At 39.3% G+C, this 21,283-nt stretch overlaps 2 protein-coding genes and 1 long non-coding RNA gene across 4 annotated transcripts; 1 reads left to right on the top strand and 2 right to left on the bottom strand.

Moving 5' to 3' along the window:
• On the top strand, positions 1 to 14,449 carry LOC120307876. Its single transcript, XR_005556681.1, has 3 exons — positions 1 to 517; positions 2,680 to 2,811; positions 14,078 to 14,449. It is a non-coding gene; the product is annotated as an uncharacterized LOC120307876 (long non-coding RNA).
• Positions 2,765 to 12,046, bottom strand: CUNH6orf163 (chromosome unknown C6orf163 homolog). Its single transcript, XM_039343083.1, has 5 exons — positions 11,439 to 12,046; positions 9,364 to 9,458; positions 7,487 to 7,594; positions 6,182 to 6,384; positions 2,765 to 3,185 (listed from the first exon to the last, which is right to left on the bottom strand). The coding sequence occupies exons 1-5, from the start codon at positions 11,584 to 11,586 to the stop codon at positions 2,765 to 2,767; spliced, it is 975 nt and encodes a 324-aa protein (XP_039199017.1). The 5' UTR covers positions 11,587 to 12,046.
• SMIM8 (small integral membrane protein 8) lies at positions 12,471 to 16,422 on the bottom strand. 2 transcript variants are annotated; one of them, XM_039343084.1, is made up of 4 exons: positions 16,323 to 16,422; positions 14,739 to 14,806; positions 14,076 to 14,226; positions 12,471 to 12,827 (listed from the first exon to the last, which is right to left on the bottom strand). In XM_039343084.1, the coding sequence occupies exons 3-4, from the start codon at positions 14,220 to 14,222 to the stop codon at positions 12,669 to 12,671; spliced, it is 306 nt and encodes a 101-aa protein (XP_039199018.1). In that variant the 5' UTR covers positions 14,223 to 14,226; positions 14,739 to 14,806; positions 16,323 to 16,422; the 3' UTR covers positions 12,471 to 12,668. The 2 variants fall into 2 exon arrangements, with proteins under 2 accessions (XP_039199018.1, XP_039199019.1); XM_039343085.1 differs by lacking the exon at positions 16,323 to 16,422 and having other exon boundaries at positions 14,739 to 16,316.
• Positions 16,423 to 21,283: the final 4,861 nt, after the last annotated feature.

Here is a 21,283-nt window from a genome sequence, read left to right as displayed (position 1 = left end):
GTTTCTGCCTGTCTTCTGTCCTTTCTTCGGGTTGATGGTGGCTGTTTTCCTTCTCCGCGTCGTCCTAAGTCGGCATCTCAGCCGAATCCCCTTATATTTGGGGGATTCATCCTTTACCTTCCTGACCAATGGCCTGATTTTATTCCAAGATACTTGTGTTCATTTCACACTTTGAGGAGAAAGACTGGCTGTTTCGTCATAAGCTGCAGACTGTATACATTCCTAATATACATTTAATAGACACGTGTCAGGTAGCTAGAGATGCGGTAAATAAGCTCCGTCAACTAACTGCAGGCGCGAAGATGCACATCCTGTTCTAAACATTTTAATGGTTATAAAGTACTATGGATACTGAAAATACCCCTCCAAATGACAAGATTCCCTCGAGATCTCTAAGCAGAGGCACCATTTGAAACTTCGGAAGACTACTAGATGGCAGCGAAACTCTCTCCCTCCTTCTGGTCATCAGGCACTTGGTAGTACAGTTATTATAAATCTTTTCCTAGGATTCTTCCAGGTAAGTAATCACTCTCATTTGTGGAATCCTAAATGGAAACTCCTCCTCCTCCTCCTTCTCCTTCTTCCTCTTCCTCTCCTTCCCCCCTCTCCCAAGAAAAGTTTGTGTGTGTGTGTGTGTGTGTGTGTGTGTGTGTGTGTGTAATGGAGAGAGAGAGAGAGAGAGAGAATCTGAATATATTTTAATAAGCAGTGCCAGGATTCTGCTCTCAGGGTGTGCCTCCCCCTTTCCTAACTAAATATTTGAAGCTGTTTTTCACTACCTGTAATGTTCCTAGTTGGGTTTTTTTGGCAAGTCCCAAGTTCAGTCTGTGTTTCCACAACAAACTACCTGTAGAGCCTTTTAATCACATGCAGTTTAAATCGGGGGGCCAATATTGGAAATTCATCTATCCCGCTTACCAATTGCATCCATTCCGGGCACCTGGAGGCACTGCTTATTGCCACGCATGACTTAGTCATCTCTCTCAGTTAGACTTCTGCATTGTGCTCATAATGTGGCTAGCCTTGAAGACTGTCTGGAAGCTACAGTTGGTGTCGAATTCAACAGTGCAGGTAGACCTGGTCACACATCTACTTTACAAGCTGCACTGGCTCTATGGAGGCTTTTGAGTGCAATTTAAGGTGCTGATTGTCACCTATAAAGCCATTCATGGCACCGGACTATGCTATTTATTTATGCGACCAATTGTCTCTGGCGGTTTCTCTCCTCTCCTCTATATACTCTAACAAAGTGAGCATGTTCTAGATCTCTTCCTTGGAACATTCTCATTCAAAGAGATTTAGGAGGTGTGCCTTCCCAGTGATGGCATCTGCCCTCTGGAATGCTTCCCCACCTCCCCACCTTACTCAAATAATCCAGTAGTGTCGAATCACTTTAACATACTCATGCAAAACTGCCCTAGAGTAGGGCTCAAATATTACAGGTAGTGTAACTAGTGTGAGGCTCACTGCTGTACACAAAATATCCTTTTGTTGAAATGAGGACTAACCCCCTTACTCAAAAAAAGGCTGACATCACTGCATGGACTCAGCCATAAGTCACATCCTAGATAGCTTTCATCACCTAAGACTTAACCTGGATTCTAACATTATGACTTCTTATTAAACCATCTTATTGGTTATTTGACTATTTGGATTTTTGATACTTTTTAAAAAGTTTCCTTCCTTTCATAAAATGGAAGCACTTTGCACTTCCAGCAATCCTGGAAAAGAACTTTGTGGAGGTAGGTGTATGATAGACTTTAGCATAGCGTTCTCCAGCAAAGTATTGATTACAACCAAAGAATTTAATTTTTGCATTGCTGGGGGGGGAGGGGAGAATTGAGTGACCATAAAAATGGATTTGACAGTAGTATTGAGGCCTCCATGCTCTACAAGCTGCGCAGAATGTACAGTAGAAAGGTTAAAGTAGGTTATGGACTAGGTAAGGTAATATTTTAAAAAATCATATAATATTACAGAGGTTATTATTTAACCCAAAGAATCAGCAATTTAAATCTCATGTACAATACAGCAAGCTAAAGCAGTTATGAAAATGAGGGAAGCTGACGCTGCTCCCCAAAATGTATTGTGCGTAAATTTGTTGTTAGCTGTGATCAGATTTCACATATTTTTGAAACCATATGAACTTCCAGTTGACAGTACTGATATTTGAAATACTGAAATCAGAATTTGTTGTACAGGTTAGTCCTCGTCTCACAACCATTCATTTAGTGACTGTTCAAAGATACGACAGCACTGAAAAAAGTGACATGACCATTTTTCACACTTATGACCCTTGCAGCATCCCTACTGACATGTGATCAAAGTTCAGACGCTTGGCAACTGACTCATATTTATGACGGTTGTCGTGTCCCTGGGTCATGTGATCACCTTTTGCGACCTTCTGACAAGCAAAGTCAATGGGGAAGCCAGGTTCACTTAACAACTATGGTCGTAAAATGGGGCAAAACTCATTTAACGTGAGTCTTGCTTAAATTTAGGCTCATCTGTGGTTGTTGAGGACTACCTTGATACACAAATGTCAGAACCCCATATTTTAACCTTGAGCTATGGACCTAATGCTGCATTGGTTTGTTCTTGGCCCATGAATAAAGAAGCATTTAAGTTCCCTTTCAGCCACATGTTCATTCTACAGAGGAATTCTTTCTTTCTTCCCAGCACCTGCGCATTCCCTTATGCCACATTGACATCTCTGGAGCCAATGCACTACTCCACAGAGAGTCTTTCGTGATGGATATTGATCTTACTGTTCTACCCCAGAGTCTGTGAATGCAGATATTTTTCGGAACGGTAAGATGAAATCTGCTTGCCCCGGGGCAAGCTGGGGAAATGTGACGTTAATGTATTTCTGAAAAGCTTCCCTGGTTTCTAATATTTCAGCTTCCAGGCTGTTTTTCCAGGCTGTCATATATTCCAGTTGCTGGTTCAGAGACAGGATTTCACTTTCTTTCCTGTTCACTTCAACGTTCACTTCTTCAAGCTGAGCCTCGCGAATATTATCAGCAGTTTCAAGCAGTTTCCTAGTCTCTTCCTCAAATTCCTTTTGAGAGACCTTAAAGGCAGTTTCCAATTCATGTTTTTTCTCCCAGGCTAACCGTTGCAGGTTCTTCTGATAAATTTCATTAGCGATTACCCCAGCTTGGTGGATTTGCTCCAAAAATTTTCTGGATGAATGAAAGGAAAAAACATACCATCCGTTTAGAAATGATTTCCATCGCAAGTGATTTTGAACTTAGGTTTATGTAGATTGTTTAATTCAATTATAAAATTATTTAGGCAGCGAAGGGAAGAAAAAAGAATAAGCCCAGAGTGAAATCTGTGGAATAAGAAGATAACCTTGACAGAAATATGCAATATACGTTACCAAGGCATTGGAGGGATGAGTGTGTGAAACATAGTGTTTCCGTGAAAATAAGACCCGGTCTTATTATTATTATTTTTTTTTGCCTCCAAAAGAGGCACCAGGTCTTATTTGTGGGGGAGGCTGTCTTTTCCACTCACCTCGCGGTGGCGGCATCAACAGACCTGCCCAGCTAGCCCACTTCTGCAGCCAAAGTAGCAGCTTCATTCTGCAGCTGAGAATGCAGCTCCGGCCTGCATTTCACCGTTAGAGGCCTTCTGGAAAGACCTCTGCAGCCGAGAACCGAGCTATGGATTGAAAGGCCCGACTGTGAAAAGAGGCCAGGGGATGCTGCAGAAGAAGTGGGCCAGCGAGGAGAGGCAGGTATCAATTCACGGGAGGCCTGGTAAGTGAGTGCGGGGTGCGTGGGGCATCTCCAACCCCCCACCCCTGCCCTAGCTTGATTTTTAGGTGTGCACCTCGTCCCAAAACTACGGCTTATTTTGGGGGTAGGGTTTACATTAGGCTCATCCCTAAAAATCAAGCTAGGGCTTATTTTTAGGGGAAACACAGTACTTTAAACCCGCAACAGACAGATAATATTCAAAAGCAGCTCAAATAGACACCTCCCTAATTTACTACGAGGGAGAAATTCCAGCACAATGATATTTTCAAGATTCCATTATTATAGCCAGCCTCAAGAAAAGTAGTTTTAGCACTTCCTATGGAGTTACAGGTAGTCCTCAACTTATGACCACAACTGACCCAAACTTTCTGTTGCTAACCAAGACAGTTAAATGATTTTTGCCCCATTTTATGACCTTTCTTGCCCCGGTTGTTAAGTGAATCACTGCAGTTGTTAACTCAGTAACACAGTTGTTAAATGAATTTGGTTTCTGCATTGACTTTGCTTGTCAAAAGGTCGCGAAAGGTGATCACATGACCCAGGGAGGCTGCAACCGTCATAAAATATGAACCAGTTGCCAATCATTCAAATTTTGATCACGTGACTATGGGGTTGCTGCAACGGTTGTACATGTGAAAAACGGTCATAAGTCACTTTTTTTCAGTGCCGTTGTAACTTCAAATGATCACTAAATGAACTGTTACAGGTTGAGGACTACTTGTATTTTCTTAGTCTGATATATCTAGCGCAGGGGTAGACAACCTTGGCTCTTTTATGACTCGTGGACTTCAACTCCCAGAATTCCTGAGCCAGCATGGCTCAGTATGGAAACCTCTCCTTTTCTCCTCAGCATGGCTGGCTCAGGAATTCTGGGAGTTGAAGTCCACGAGTCATAAAAGAGCCAAGGTTGCCTACCCCTGATCTAACGGGTCTGACAAAATCTAAATGCCAAAACTCATATTATTCTCTCACACAAGCTTGCACCCATGAACACATTGTTAGGGAGTTGGCTATTCTGACTCAGTGAAAAATTGCAAAGCCTATTAATCTGTACTAGACACAATAACAGCTGGACAGGTCAGAATTTTCTTTTTCGAAACACATTTAATTTTTTCAAAAAATTTACATTTTAGAAATTTCTGTAATTAAGGTTGAGGAGATAAATTACAAAGCTTCTTATTTCTTGCTATTACTCCATTACATTTGGAGATGGTGATTTTAGCCATCTTTGAAGAGTAGGCTCTTATCACAAAAGAAGTAAAAAAAAAATATGGGTATTCCTTCCCAGCTGATTTAATAATTGCACAGTCTGCTCTTCTCCAGTATAGCTTCCTTTATATATTCAACATCTGATCATACAGTATTTAGGATTTCTGATAATATATGGCAATTCATAGAACAAAACGTTTTCACTGTCTAATTAGTCACTAATAATTGTCTAAAGTTGAGGAGGCATGACTCAAGCAGTACCTTTATCACTTTGCAATGAGTTAATTCAATTTTTAAATAGGGATATAGGCCCCATCATCTCAGATATGGCTTTTGCCAGCATAAAGAGGGACCTTTTTTTAGCAGCATATTGTCCTTAAATGGGAAAAGAGATTAAAGCAAGAAGAATGCTTTAACTAGCAAAAGGTAATGGCCTTGTACATAATTATTTAAAATACTAGCAAAAGAATAGACTACATTTATATGCATAGCACAAAGGCCTACTACACTAGATTCCTCTACATTAGCACAGAGCAGTTTGAGGAGGATTTCTTCCCTTCAGGAAATTCTAGATCAGTGATGGCGAATCTATGGCATGAGTGCCAGAGGTGGCACTCAGAGCCCTCTCTATTGGCACACGCGCCACCTTCGCCAGCAGCAGGTCCATCAGGCCACCACCCGGAGCAGGAGCCCTGCCCAGCACAAAGGAGGCGAAGCGGCTGACTAGCAAGCTCGAGTAGAGGTGGTAGAGCAGAGCTCACCAACCATTGTCGATTGGTGGACTGGAAGGAAAGGGAGGGGGAAGCATTTTACATGCATGCATGCATGAGCATGCACGCACTGCAAATGGGACGGGACTAGTGCTTGTGTGATACTCACTAACCCTGCCCCATTCTTGCGTGGTGCAGCGCCTTTTATCTGCACCCCGAGGTGTGGCAGCGGTCGTTTTTGCGCCTTGCAGCACAGTGGCCCATTTTTGCACCCCCATGCAAAGGCAGCAGAGGCGCCTCCCTGCCCCCCCCCCAGGGCACCACAATGCTGATGTGGCCCTGGCACTTTGTGATAAATAAGTGGGTTTTGGGTTGCGGTTTGGGCACTCAGTCTCTAAAAGATTCGCCATCACTGTTCTAGATCAAATCCAATGCCTGATGAGAAATCAGACTGATTTTTGTTTTTTAAGGACATGGGATAGTTAAGCTCAGTACTTTTCCTGTTTGGCGAGAAGTACAGCTGCCTTGTGTCTCTCATCCTGCCTCCCGTCAGCTACAGCTGCCATTTTTTCCATAGCCAGCTGTAGCATCATCCGCTGCAGTTTGTGAGTGTTCCTCTGCTCAGCAGCTTCTGATTCTCTCTTCAGCTCCAGTTCCAGGTGCTGCAGCATTTCGGTCCTTGTTTTCTTCACCGTATTCTTTAGCAAAAAATAAATACACCAATAAAGGCATCAGAAGAACAAACAATCAGAACAAAAGAAAGAATTACAATTTCTTCCTCCTGCTTTAAATAAGAGTCTGGAAGGAATATGCCTGCAGAGGAAGGTTGAGGCTCTGAATCCTTTCCTAAGCTTCCTTGTGTGTAAAAACCCAGCATGTTGGAGGGAAAAATTAGAAGATTTAGACCACTAGAATGTAGGGTGAGAGCAGATATGTGACCCTGATTAAAATCTGGGAAAGATAACATCTTCTGTACTTTCTACGTGCTCATAACGATCTGGTACCTATTTTTACTTTCACAAATAAGTAGAATTCTGTACAGGTAGTCCCCAACTTACGACCACAATTGAACCCAAAATTTCATTTGCTGAGTGAAATATTTGTTACATTCGTTAGGTGAGTTTTGCCCCATTTTATGACTTTCCTTGCCACAATTGTCAAGTGAATCGCTGCAGTTGCTAATTTAGTAACATGGCTGTTGAGTGACTCTGGCTTCCCCATTAACTTTGCTGGTCGGACGGTCGCAAAACGGGACACTGTAACTGTCATAAATATGAGTCAGTTGCCAAGTGCCGGAATTTTGATCACTTGATCTGGGGGATGCTGCAACGGTTGTAAGTGTTTAAAACGGTCATAAATCACTTTTTTTCAGTGCCGTTGTAACTGTGAATGGTCACTAAATGAACTGTTGTAAGACCAGTACTACCTGTAAAGTGAATGGACTTTTTTATTACCTTCTTTTCTCTGTCCCCTTGCCAATGGGTTCCCAAGGGTTAGGCAACCCTTGGAAATGATATGAGATATGCATATACTGTAGAACAGTGTTTCCCAAACTTGACAATTTTAAGGCACGTGGACTTCAACTCCCAGAATTCCACAGCCAGCGTTGCTGGCTGTGGAAGTCTGGGAGTTGAAGTCCACGTGCGTTAAAATTGTCAAGTTTGGGAAACACTGCTGTAGAAGGAAGAATCTCAAATCACCAGAAATCGGTTTCTTATGCTAACGATAGGTCTATGTAAGTTCCAAAGCATTGAGTTATTATTTCATAGGGTGGATAGAAAAAATAAAATTACTACTGACTTCTAATGTTTGTTCATGTTTCTTTTTAAGTTCTTTAATATCTTTCTTGTGTAGTGCTTCAGCGTGATTAAGAGCATCTTCTACTGCATCTTCTTTTGCTACCTCAGCCTACAAAACAGGCCGCGAATAGAAGCAGTTGGTTAGTACAACTGTGCTAAAGACGTCACGCAGGACTGATCACACGGTACAATCTCAATGGCTAGGAGGACTCTTTAGCAACAGAGTTGCCATTGTTCATGGCATTGATTCTTCTCCCATTGTGTCCTCCCCAACCCATTCCAGAAGAGTTGTTCCAGAAGGGAAAGCGTTATTGCCCAAGCAGAAGTCAACTCTAACCCCAGATTAGTTACAGTAGTCCTTGACTTACAACCATTTGTTTAGTGACCGTTTGAGATTACAACAGAAGTGAAAAAAGTGACGTACGACCAGTGTTCACACTTGCAACCATTTCAACCTCCCCATGGTCACGTGAACAAAATTCAGGCACTTGGCAACTGGCATGTCATTTATGTTGGTTGCGGTGTCCTGGGGTTACGTGACCACCATTTGTAATCTTCCCAGCCCGCTTCCAACAAATGCAGAGGAAGCCAGATTTGCCTAATGGCTGATGATTCACTTAACAACTGCAGTGATTCACTTAGCAACTGTGGCACAAAAGGTCATAAAATGGGGCAAAACTCACTTAACAACAGCCTGGAAAAGCAATGGAAATTCTGGGCTCCGTTGTGATTGTAAGTCAAGGACTATCTGTAATTCTTCATAATTTGAGAAGAACATAAGAGTAGCCCTCTGGAGGAGGCTTTTTTTTATTTTTATTATTACAAATATTTGCGTCTGTCTGTACTTCAGCTAACTCCAGTGCTTTTTTAAACTTAAAATGAAGTTAATACAATAAAATTCCACTTCATGTATATTGAACACCTCAGACAATGTTCTAAAAAGTAAAATTCATGGCCTAATTGGAAATGCAATTGAGAAGTTGGAACCTTAAGCACGTGGTCTAGATTTGAACTTTTATTGTCACCCTTTGGGAAGAAATCCATAGGATATTTAAACCGAAGATTATTGGTTAAGGACAGATAGCATTTAGGTCAGGGATTCTCAACCTTGGCAACTTTAAGACGTGTGGACTTTGCTGGCTGAGAAATTCTGGGAGTTGAAGTCCACACGTCTTAAAGTTGCCAAGGCTGAGAACCCCTGATTTAGATTCTATCAAGGGTTTTTTTTTTTGTATAGGCAAAAACTACTATAAAAAGGATTGCCACATTAAAAAAGAAGAGATGTTGAACTCTGGAAAGAGTGCAGCGAAAAGCAACAAAAATGAGTAGGACCCTGGAGGCTAAAACATACGAAGAATGGTTGCAAGAATTGGGTTTGTCTAGTGAAAAGAAGGACTAGGGGTCACTTGATAGTAGTCTTTCAATATTTGAGGGGCTGCCACAAAGAAGAGGGAGGTCAGCTTATTTTTCAAAGCACTGGAAGGCAAGACAAGAAACAATGGATGGAAACTAATCAAGGAGAGAAGCAAACTAGAACTAAAGAGAAATTTCCTAACAGTGAGAATAATTAACCAACGGAACAGTTGTCTTCAGAAGCTGTGGGTGCTCCATCACTGGAGGCTTTTGAAAAGACACTGAATAGCCACTTGTCTAAAATGATATAGGGCCTCCTGCTTGCGCAGGGGGTTGGACTAGAAGACCTCCAAAGTCTCTTCCAACTGTTATTATTAAACAACATTAAGACAAATCTATACCTGATTTGTACCAATACTGCTGATATATCTATAACATCTATTAACATGCATCACAAGGGAAATCTGCATTACATCGTAAACATCAGGAAGGTTTATATTTAACATCACAGAAGAATAGTTTTACCTGAAGCAAGAGTTTAGTTTGCACTTTTTCTATTCGTTTTTGTATTTCCTGTTCTCTTTGGTCTATATCTTCTTGCTTAAGGTCTGCTCCGATCTCTATATAAAGTAATATAATTGAAGGCCACAGCATATATTATATATGGATTATTTGGTCACACATGCCATTAAATAATCAAAAGTTTAATTTAAAAGCATTAAACCATTACCATCATTTTGTGAAGACTAGTGTGCACAATCAAACGTGCCATACTTATATTAATTAAACATATAAGAAAAGTTATGAATGTTAAGCTGCCAGTCTCTGATTAGGCTTGATAAGAATTTAACCCAATAATTTTGGGAGAGATGGAAATAGAAATAGCACTTAGACTTATATACTGCTCCATAGTGCTTTACAGCAAAAGTCCCCAACCTTTTGGGCCCCAGGGACCAGTTTCATGGAAAAAGGTTTTTCCGTGGACTGGAGAGTGCATGGTTTTGTGTGCTGCCTGCATCTTGCGGATGGGGCTTTGTTTGTGCGGACTGGTTGCTAGCATGCTGCAGCCTGGTACCAGTCCACAGACTGGGGATTGGGGATCCCTGCTTTACAGTACTGTCTGAGCAGTTTACAGTCAGCATATTGCCCCCCAACAATCTGGGTCCTCATTATATAGACCTTGGAAGGATGGAATGCTGAGTCAATCTTGAACCGGTCAGGATCGAACTCCTGGCAATGGGCTGAGTTAGCCTGCAATATTGCATTCTAACCACTGTGCCACCACAGGTCATAAATCCCCTATCTCTACCCTAAATATTCCACATTTCAGCTTGTCTCAGCAGATTACATGGCAATGGCAAGATCGATTTGTACAGATATTTATGATGTACCATTGGATGCTGTTCCATCTGAGGGATCCTGGTAGAGTATTCCATCTACAGAAGGGGTGCCCCGCCTTGGCAGCTTTAAGACTTGTGGACTTCAACTTCCCCACTTGGCTGGAATTCTGGGAGCTGAAGTTCACAAGTCTTAAAATTGCCCAGGTTGGACACTCAGGATCTTCAGTTTTATGCAGTTAACTTCAATATCTGAAGCAAGCATTCTACCCTGCTGGACAACCAGCACTAGAGGTATCGAGTTTGCTCTAGTTTTCTTTCCAAAGTGATCAGAAGATCACGCAGGCCAGAAATAATTAATAATCATGTGATGCAATGATTATACCATAGAAATTGGGGATAAATAAGCATACTAATTATAGCACTAATTTTGTCATGGATGGGTTGAAGGGGCAAAATTAATAATGTGTAACTGCAAAATCCAAGCATTAGGCATATTGCATACTACAGTAAGCCAGGCCAAGTCTTTTACTGATCTTAAAAGTTTCTCCATTCAAAGCCAAAGAAAGCCACTGGTTCCTTTGCCAGATTAACGCTGTGTTCTCTGAATGAGTGAACACAAAAGCATCAAATTTACACCTTAAGCCATACTTTGCTTAACCATGGTTTGTTGGAAAAAGTATAACTGTCCATATTCGCATACATGCTAAGTCATAAACTAGGATTTATGAATCACCATAGCTGGATTCACACAATATATCTAATCTAAATTAAACGAAACATGGAAGTTTAATATGTTTGAACCCAGTCTCTCTCACTGAGCCCAGGGATAGTTGCCTCTTCCATCAACGTATTAATTATAAAGAAATTTAAAATATATACTCAAAGCCCATTAAAGCAATATTTAATAATTTACGCAGGTCCTTGAGTTGAAGAATCCTGTTTTCCATATTATGGACCATTGGACCATCCAATTATTCAAAAGCACAGAATGATGTTGTACGCACTTAGATACAAGTAACAAATTTATAAATCTCCATACATTTCATTTTCCTCCTTTTTGATATCAAGCAGAAAGCTATCTTCCCTACTAGACCAAAGATGGCTCTTTTCCTTAATGATATTTGCAGCCTTTTTTCCTATTTTTTTCTCCCATTTTATTGTTCATATGAATAACTAAGATTGTTCATGTTCTTGTATGCAGATTCTTTAGAATATGTCGAATATATGAATCATCATAGGTTATTGAGGAGATTGACTTACCCAATATATCTTTGTGTGTATAATACCGAGTTTTATAAGGTTTATATTCCCTAATCCGGTCAAAGGTCTCTGGTGTAGGAGGCGGTGGAATTAGTTTTGAACAAACAGCACAGCAAACAAATGTATCAAAATCTGGATTTCTAATCATGATTGCATGAGATCTTTTCCCTCCTTTGAAGAGAATGAAGTAACTTATTCAGATGCAGATACAAAAACTTAATTTCTTCCATTCAAAGCTGAATTATATTTGGTGTTCCTTTGAGTTTGTGCATGTCAGTGGAATAAATAAGGTGGCTTCAGCATTGTATGGCAAGATGGTCAGTGGAAGAAAGAGAAAAGGACCACCATTATATGGCAAGATATGTATCCACCTGCTTCTTCAGGAGCTCATTAAGAAACTACTTATGTTGTCATGACTGTGTCTGAGGTTATGAGTTAAATCCCACCTAGTAACTGTTGCTAGGCAAAGTAAGTTTTGCTCATAAAAGCATTTGAGACATCAATTAATATTACTTAGCATCTTGGAATATTTTTATAATTGATAAAAGTCTCATTTGCTTTTCTAAAACAATGTACGTGAATTATTACCATATTTACTATCCAAATATTTAAACCAAAAACTTAATATTCCATTAAATGGAAATATGCAGGGAAGCTCAAAATATTGAAGTAACTCATGGAGGGAAGCTCAAAACATTGAAGTAACTCATGGAAATATATTTTAACAGATTAGTTTTATTGCCTTGAGTGAAAAATATCAATCCATCAATTATTCAAAACACTAAATCATAAATACATTATTTTGGAAGAGACTATGGCACAGTTTCTCTTATTTAATATTTGAATATTAAAAATTTGCACAACTGCATGATTATACAAAAGACACATTTTAGGAATGTTTTTTGAGTGACTTACTAAACACTGATGCTTAATAATAAACTTTAAAATCAGGCAGCGAAGTTTTGGTAATGATTCTAAAGCATCTATTGACACAGTATAGATAAGAAATAAGACACACATATTCTACAGTACTCCTTTTATTTATAATGTACTTTATTCAAAATATTAATAGATAATAGAATTTCACACTGATATTTAAACTGGATAATTGTTTTTTAATTCACTATTGTATAAAAATTAATGCTAATGCTTCAGACAAAATCCTGAAAGTCACCGTTCAGAAAATCAAGTCTTCCTCCATGTTAATATCAACAATGACCATAATTTTCTTTAGTCCCATTTAGAGGTTTTGCGTTTCATAAGTCTGTTTCCTTCACTGTCGATAGCTTCATAGAGATCCTTTTTGTTTTCTTGTTGTGCGTGCAAGTACCCAATATAAGCTACACAAAGAGTAATTGTCACAAGGCCAAAAGCCATAACTGCTTTGTTCTGTGAAAATGAAAAAAATAGTTTGAAATCCAGACATTTTATTTAATCCATGTTCTATGCTCCATGCGTCTTTAAAGTATTTTATTAAGCTATGCCCTGATGACCTATTTTATTTTTCATCTTCATCCAGCTTTCAAGGAGAAAAGGAAATGGTTAGAATTAAGGCTGCAGTCCTCTGTATAAGTGGAATACAGTTCTCCAACAGTTCTTTTGAAAAACCACAGCAAGTGGCAGCACTTGGGTCATCTTGCTGATTTTGGAAAAACTAAGTAAGCAAGGAGGGACCTGCTTAGTAGTTGAAAGGGAGACTACTAAGACCGCCCAGGGCTTTAGGCTAGAATGAGAATTTGAAGGCAGTACCAAAATACGTCTGTACTGTTGCCAAAATAGCAGCATTAATGTATTTGTGTAGCCCCCTAAGAGTCAAGCTTTTTTAAAGTCATTAAAGGCAATGTTCCCAACTATTTGCCTGATTTATTATGAAACAAAAGGCATGTAAATTACAATGAAATGACTTAGTTGAGTAAGGTATATAAAATATGAATAGTTAATCATCTTTAGTTCCTCAATGCCTTTTTTTTTTTTTTTACAGAGACTGTGTGTTCCTTGAGTGTGAAATGTTTGTTTGGACAAAATGGGTCTCATCCGAATTGCATGTTGTTTTCCCATACATTTTAAATATGCTCCTATTCATGACCAATTAGGTTTTATAGTATTTTATCAACAATTCAATACAGTTATAGAAATACCCACTGGCCTCTGAAAGCTTAATTCAACAGGCAAATTACTTCTTCATTTATAAAATCTTAATAGTTGCTGGTAAGAGTATAGAGGTCAATATAGTTCTCCTATTCATGTTAAAAAAAGATAGTGGCTAAAGTATTTTAATATCATATTATTTTAATTAGCAAGTTACCAACTTTTTTCTATCAAAACTAATGTTATGTCTGAATTAAAAATGGAAAGTTATCAGAAGTGAAATATAAATGACCTCTTAAACAACATATTATACCTGGGTTTACTTAAATGTAATAAACCATAATTGATTGGATTTAGATAAAATGCTAAGTCGTTAACTATAAATCCAAAATATAAAGATTAGGCTCATATATCATACTAAACCAAAACCCAAACCCAAACAATTCCTCAGATGTTAATAGCTATAGCCATGTAACTATGCAACTGATGTGCAAGCAAAAATATGGATGTATTTAAATCAGCTGCCCCAAATAATTGTTATTCTCTTACAGGTTTAATGAAAAGTTCTGGATTCACAGCACGGAACAAAGTAGTAGTTTGGGCACCTCGGAGTCCTGGAATTCGATAATCTTTCTTTTTGGGTGCTTCATGCGGAACATCTGGAGGAACACCTGGAGGATGCGGTGCTGAAGACATCTTACTGTGGCAGAAATATTTGGACTGTGTGACACTTCACTAGTATCCTGTATTCTAATTGCAATCTAATTGACAAATACAAATAATAAAAGTCCATGTCTATTATTTCCCAAATCTGGAAAATGCAGTGATGGGATACCTCCTGGGGGTTGCTAGCCAAAAACCTTGAATAATTATCCCATTTTTCTTTCTTAGCAGCTTTCTGTCAAAACAAAACAAACAAAAAAGCCTAAGCAAACTATAGCATATAAACAGAAAGCATTTAATCTGGGCCTCAGCATAACATTCCAGAAAGCAGCAATAACATTATACATCAGGATTACTTCCTGCCAATGTCGGGTAGAAATTCAAACACTGCTAGTCAATATAGCCAAACTAAACAGAACAATACATTAGTATAAAGGAAATTGTGTAACTTCCCATTAATCTTAGTTTAATAGTATGATCCACTTGATAATCCAGTGTTTTGGCCTTCCACAATGTTGAGTTATCTAGATACATTGATCTATGACTTACTTCACTGTTCATCAGTTAGGGAAGATGGGAACTGGAGTCCAACAAGTTGGCACAATATTGTTCCAGAGCTGTGAGTTCAAATCAATCAAAAAGTTGTTTAATTCAGAAGCATTTATGGAAGCAGCTGAAGTTCATAAAGGTAATGCATGTTACATCTGCAGACATCCTGATATTACATGGGAGATGCCCTGTAGAATCAAATGGTGGAGGCATCTGGAAAGCTGACAAGATTGGATTAGAGGGTGATAGCCCCTCCCACTCTAACTTGCCATCAACCAGTATTTTAAGATGGAGTAGAATCCCCTGGAGATACACTTGATTCCCACTTTGGTCTTAAAACCTGGCTCAGCATATAAACTTGGGCTATCCCCTAATTAGAGATATCCAGCATTCTGGAGCTGAAAAAAAGTGAGGTGGCCTAGGCATGTGCATGTATTCCACATTTGCCTATATCCCCTACAATTCCAGGAAAATAATGCATTTGATGCTCAAAGGTGTGCATATTTCAGGGAATGCCGCTGAGTTTTAAAACTGTGAGAAAGGACATATGGTCTATGCTATGCATTTGAGGTATCTTATTCTCCATCATCCAAACTAAAGACTATTATAATTCTTCTTCATAGGGGAACTGCTCTAGACTTCTAATTATTTTGATTGCCCTTCTGCATCTTTTTTTGCTCTGTAAAACCCGTCTGAAAATGTGATGACCAAAACTGCATTTAAAATAAAGTAATAATAATAGAGTAATCTTTGCCATATATTTTCATTATATTAGCAATCCTATTTTCAATTCCTGTCCTTTGACTTCTAATATGGAATCTGCCTTTTTCATATTGGCTACACACCAGGTTGACGTTTTTATCCAGCTGATCACCAAGATCTTCTTGATAAACCAGTTCAGATAAACCAGTTAATATATATCAGTCACAGATGGATTTTTCTTGGACCAACATTCATTATACTTGCTTACATTATTATTTAAGTGTCGTGATGACCATCTGCCAATCTGGAAAGTTTGACTGGTATTTTTCTACACCAATATACGTTCCACCAAATTAGCAGCCTGGGGGCTTTCATCCACAGATGATCTATCACTAGCCATCGACAGTTAACGTGCAACCTTTTTTCCTTTAGGGATTTTCCTTGGTAAGGAAGAAGTACAACAGGAAGCGAGGAAAACCTGGGGGATGATTCTCCATCGACCACCACGATGTCGGCATCTCATTTTTGAAAACAATTCTGCAAGCTTTCCTGGAAGCAGCCAAACTCCCTAGAAGAGTTTCCCAGCCATACTTTGAGAAAACAAAGTTTGAACCTAAGATCACCAACGTGGAAAGCCGAAGCACAAGTAAAGAGCTCGCAACTTTTTCTAACCGTAGCACAGCTACCAGGAAAAAATCCGGACTGTCCCTGCGTCCGGGTCTTTTGTCAGATAGCGCCCCAGCCCAGATCTGGAACTCCTTGCAGTAGCTCCCTGCTAGAATGGATGACCAGGCGCTCTTTTCGATATTTTACTATGCTAAGAGAAGCATTCCTAGGAAGACAAAAGCAAGACATCGAAAAGACCTCCAGCTTCTTACTCACCTCCCTCCGCGGGCAATCTGAGCCGATTCCCCCTTCCTACATTTCCCAACGCAGAACTAAGAAAGACTGGCTCTGTTTTCTGCCTTTACCGCTCTTGTGGCCCTATTCGAGAGCGCCCCCTAACTTTGCGGAGGCCAGAACGACGCTTCACTTTACAAGCTAGTTGTCTGCGTTAGAAAGCGTGAAATCAATTCAAGAGTTCACAAGCAAGATGGAGCTACCCCCCCCCCCCCCATCCACCCTTCTGTCAACCAGCTCTTGCGGGGAGAATTTTTTATTATGGTTGGTGGCATAGTCAGTCAGAAGTTTAGACTGGATTTGGGATTTTTATCGCTCCCACCAGTTTTTCCTACAAGCAAATGGTATTTCTTGCAGATTTTTCAGTGCACCATTGTTGCTACTTTGTTATGTCATTGTATGTAGTCAGTATATGCAATCTTCTTGGGATGGGATTGCCTTGCACATGTTTTGAATGTTTGGTAACCATGGGCTTCCTTGTTTGGTATTTTTGACAGAGGAACCAATACAGTAACAAAGAGTACTGATCATGATTCTGCTTGAAACACTCCTCTTGATATTAATCCCCCCCAATCTATCACCATTGATCAGCAACTGTGCCTTCCATTATATCATTGATCTTTGCACAAAGCTTCTGATGTGTCTACTCACTCCTGTTATTTCTAGGCACTTGATTATCCAGGCATGTGGCAGGTAGTAAAATGCCTCATTATAATCAATCCAAGCTACATTCATGTTGGTCTTCCTACTCCTACGGTTTTCCAAAATCGCCTTGATAATTAGTAGCTGATCTTTTGTTCCTCTGTGTTTGGTTAGTTTCCTGTCTGTTCAGGTGGAAAGAGTTTGTTTTCAGCTAGATGCTGTTTGACTGCATCAACTACCATACCGGTTAGCAATTTGAAAGTTATTGGTAAAGCAGGTAATTGGCCTGTAGTTGCCTAGTACTACCTTTTTTTGTTGGATCTTTCAACTATAAGGTAGGTTTTTAGTCAGATGTTAACCCCTCTTCACTTTCACTGCTTTGCAGTTTGTTGTTAAATTGCTTAACAATGAAAGGATGGCAATGAGTGGGTGTAGATGTTTCAACCAAAAACCATTCAGTTCATCTTCACCTAGTGCTAATCAGTTCCTCCTTCCCATTTCTCCACCATTCCTTATTATTTTCAACCCAACTCCAGTGGATTCTGGGCAATGTACAAAGGTTTTTTTAAAAAAAAAACAAACATAAAAACAGCTAAAACAGCTAAAACATTAAATTAGGTAGGAGGATTAAATCAGAGGGAGAGCTTCAGCAAAATATTCCCATTTGGGACCAGAATGGAATGATCAGATATATTTTGGAGACCTACCTGAAGCTTGAAGAAAATTCCATCTTCATAGGATTAAGGACTGGAGGCATCTGGCCCAGGCACATGGGACTCAATCATTCATATGCTTATTTGTCTATTAAGCAGTATTACTGCAGGTGACCTGATCTCACATCTTCTAGCTGTTAAACTGCCCTTCCCATCATATTTGGACCGTACTACCATGCCTGCAAAGCATTTTCTTCAGGAAACCATTTTTTTTTCCATCCAGAACAGATGTCTGATAGAAATTTGAATATCTGAATGTCTTTTGAGATATTAAGATTCTCCTGTTCCCCCTTTACAAGTAGTCATCAGTTTATGACCACAACTTAGCCCAAACTTTGTTGTTAAGCAAGACATTTGCTAAGTGAGTTTTGCTCCATTTTACCTTTCTTGCCACTGTTAAGGGAATCACTGCAGTTGTTAAATTAATAACACGGTTCTCCATTGTCTTTGCTTATCAGAAGATTGCAAAAGGGAATCACATGACCCTGGCACACCGCAACTGTCATAAATATGAACCAGTTGCCAGGCATCCAAATTTTGATCACGTGACCATGAGAATGTTGCAGTGTTCGTAAGTATGAAAAATGGTCATAACTCACTTTTTTCAATGCTGTTGTAACTTCAAACAGTTACTAAATAAATTGTTTTAAGTCAAGGACTATTTTTGTTCTCTTATGTTGGAGAAAATTTGCTGCAGAGCTGTGGTTCAGACCTCTTTCTGGGAGCTACAATGTAGTAAACTTACTCTCTTTGTATACTTATGTGGAGTATCCAACTGGAAGTCAAAAATTAGCAGCTCACTTAGGAAGCCTTCTACAGCTGGGTTCTCTCCAGATGTGTTTGCATTTAGACTCCAATTCCCAGAATTCCTAGGCAACATGGCCATTGCCTGTCAACATATGTAAAGAATGTGGGGGAAAGTAGCATAATCTAAGATTAGAAACCACACCTTCTTATTTATACGGAATGTGACATTTATGGGTGTAAATGCAATTCATATGCATTACTTGTTTGCAAATAGGAAAGAATGAAAATGAAGACAATCTGCATTAGTACCAAAGATTCAATGGGCCATCTGTGTTTTATGTCAATATTTAACTCACAACACATCATCTGCTCTACTAGCAGCTATTGTTGTGGCAACAGCTTTTATAATGAATCCTCACTGAAGAAAACAAAGAGGATGTTAGTAGCATTCAACTCTTTTATAAATCTTATACATTTATAGAAATCAACAAACCCCTATCATTGCCAGTTTCAATGGTTCAATACTGATTTGGGTCAAAGTGGAAGACCAATACATCTAGTGGACATCCAGTTGGAGAAAACTACTTGAGAATAAGCTGAATTTGTCAAAGTGAGCCACTGGCTAATCTGTCAAAATTGTGTGTGTGTGTGTGTGTGTGTATCTCGAGTATTTTAATAAAACACAATAGAAGTGAATGTTTACATCTCAGAATTAAATATTTTATCAAAGATAAAACATTGTTATTTCTATGTTACTGACTGTTGAAAGAAGTATTAAATTCAGTTGCCTGGCTTGGTTTGGTAAATAAAGGTTAAAACAAATGAGTCACTAATTAAATAATACTAAACAAAAATATGCAGATCCCTTTAAACATCACAGCAGACAAACAGTATTTTGTTCCATTCATTTCCATATAGTTTTCATTCATTTTCATATATATTTATATTGAATAAAACTACAAGGCGGAAAGGACACCACGAAGCCAGAACTATTACTCAGAGCAGAGTTAGATTTCTGTCAAGTAGCTAAGAATCTAAATTACAGAAATACAGGTAGTGCTCAACTTACAGCAGTTCATCTAGTGACCAGTTTGAAGTTAACAATGGCACTGAAAAAAGTAACATCACCATTTTTTACATTCATGACCATCGCAGCCTCCCCATGGTCACGTAATCAAAATTTGGATACTTGGCAACTGATTCGTATTTATGATGGTTGCAGTATCCCGGGGGGGCGTCATGTGATCCCCTTTTGCAACCTTCTGACAAGCCAAGTCAATGGGGAAGTCAGACTCACTTAACAGCTGTGTTACTATACCTTAACAACTGCAGTGATTCACATAACAGCTGTTGTAGGAAAGGTCATAAAATGGGGCAAAATTCACTTAACAAATGTCTCATTTAGCAACAGAAATATTCGGCTCAAGTCAAGGTCCACCTGTATGTTATTTAGTTTACATCCCATATTGCTGCTTTGAGGTACACAATGCTTGGATGCCTTCTAGCCCAGGGGTGTCAAACTGCCGGCCCATGGGCTGGATGCATCGCGGAAACCGCGCCCACCCCATTGCCAGTAATGGAGAAAAAGCTCCGATACGTCGTGCGACGTCACGTGATGTCACGAGTTTGACACACCTGTTCTAGCCATAAAGCTGAACCCAGACTTTAGAATTACCCATTGCACTGACTAAACCATATTATGGTTTGGCTTTTGCTACAAGAACACACTTGTGTATAAATTGTTATTTGTTGTTTAGTATGTGTGAAACAGCTAATCGTGGCTTATTTAACTAACCATGATTAAACACATTGAAGTTCAACTTTGCATTGACTGGCCCCTAGAAAACTACTGACTACTAGTGACATTAACTATAGAGCTACCTGAAGGATTCTGCAATTTATCGCCCATTCTTGCCTAAATGACTTACTTTTCATGTTACATGTCTCTTATTGATTCAATTGATGTTTTTTTTTTCAGAGTTTCCATCACTGTCTTCCTCCCTCAGTTCATTTATTTTTCTTTGGACTCTAACCTGTACAGTTCAGGTTCTCGTCCGACTTGTTCTCTCTCTCCTAAATGGAGATGTAAGCAGTACTAATGGAATTTTAGTAACTTTCTAATCACTATATTATTCCCTAAGTAAAGCTTATCTTTATTTTAGTTCCTGCAAATACTGATCATTCAAATACGTAGAAAATTTACAGTCCATCTTTAGTGTTCTGTACATTGTTTCCACTATACCAAGCCATCTGCTAAACCAGTGGTTCTCAACCTTTTTAATGCCGTGACCCCCCACCCGGTCGTAAGTCGAGGACTACTCAACTGGTTGTAAGTCGAGGACTACTCAACTGGTGCAGCACCGTTTGCAGAATGGGACTTTTGGCGGGCTCAGCAGGGCAGAGACAGCCTGGACAATTCCTATTGGCTTTTGAAAGCCAATAGAATTAGACTCTATTCAAGAGAGTCTATTCTATTGGCTTTCAAAAGCCAATAGAATAAAAGGGAGTAGCACAGCTAAGGAAAAGGGGAAAAAAATGGCGGACTGCGTTGTTTGGCGACCCCCGTGAAATGGTCATTCGACCCCAAATGGGGTCCCGACCCACAGGTTGAGAACCACTGTGCTAAACAATATTTATTTATTAAATGTATACGCCACTCATTTTGCTGTCAAGCAACTCTAATTATATATCTACACACACACACACACACACACACACAATTATTGGCCCCAAAGTATAGAGATATTTGATTTGATTACTATTTTTGACTCTTAAGCAATTACATAAATTTTATCCATATCTGTCCCTAACCTTCTTCAGCCTTTCTTATGATGCACTCAT

The sequence above is a fragment of the Crotalus tigris genome, unplaced genomic scaffold, assembly GCF_016545835.1.
Source record: "Crotalus tigris isolate CLP2741 ecotype Arizona unplaced genomic scaffold, ASM1654583v1 scf7180000017833.3397121, whole genome shotgun sequence".
Lineage (NCBI taxonomy): Eukaryota > Metazoa > Chordata > Lepidosauria > Squamata > Viperidae > Crotalus > Crotalus tigris.
Note: the sequence above shows the minus strand (reverse complement) of the source record. Positions and strands in the feature narration are given on the sequence as shown.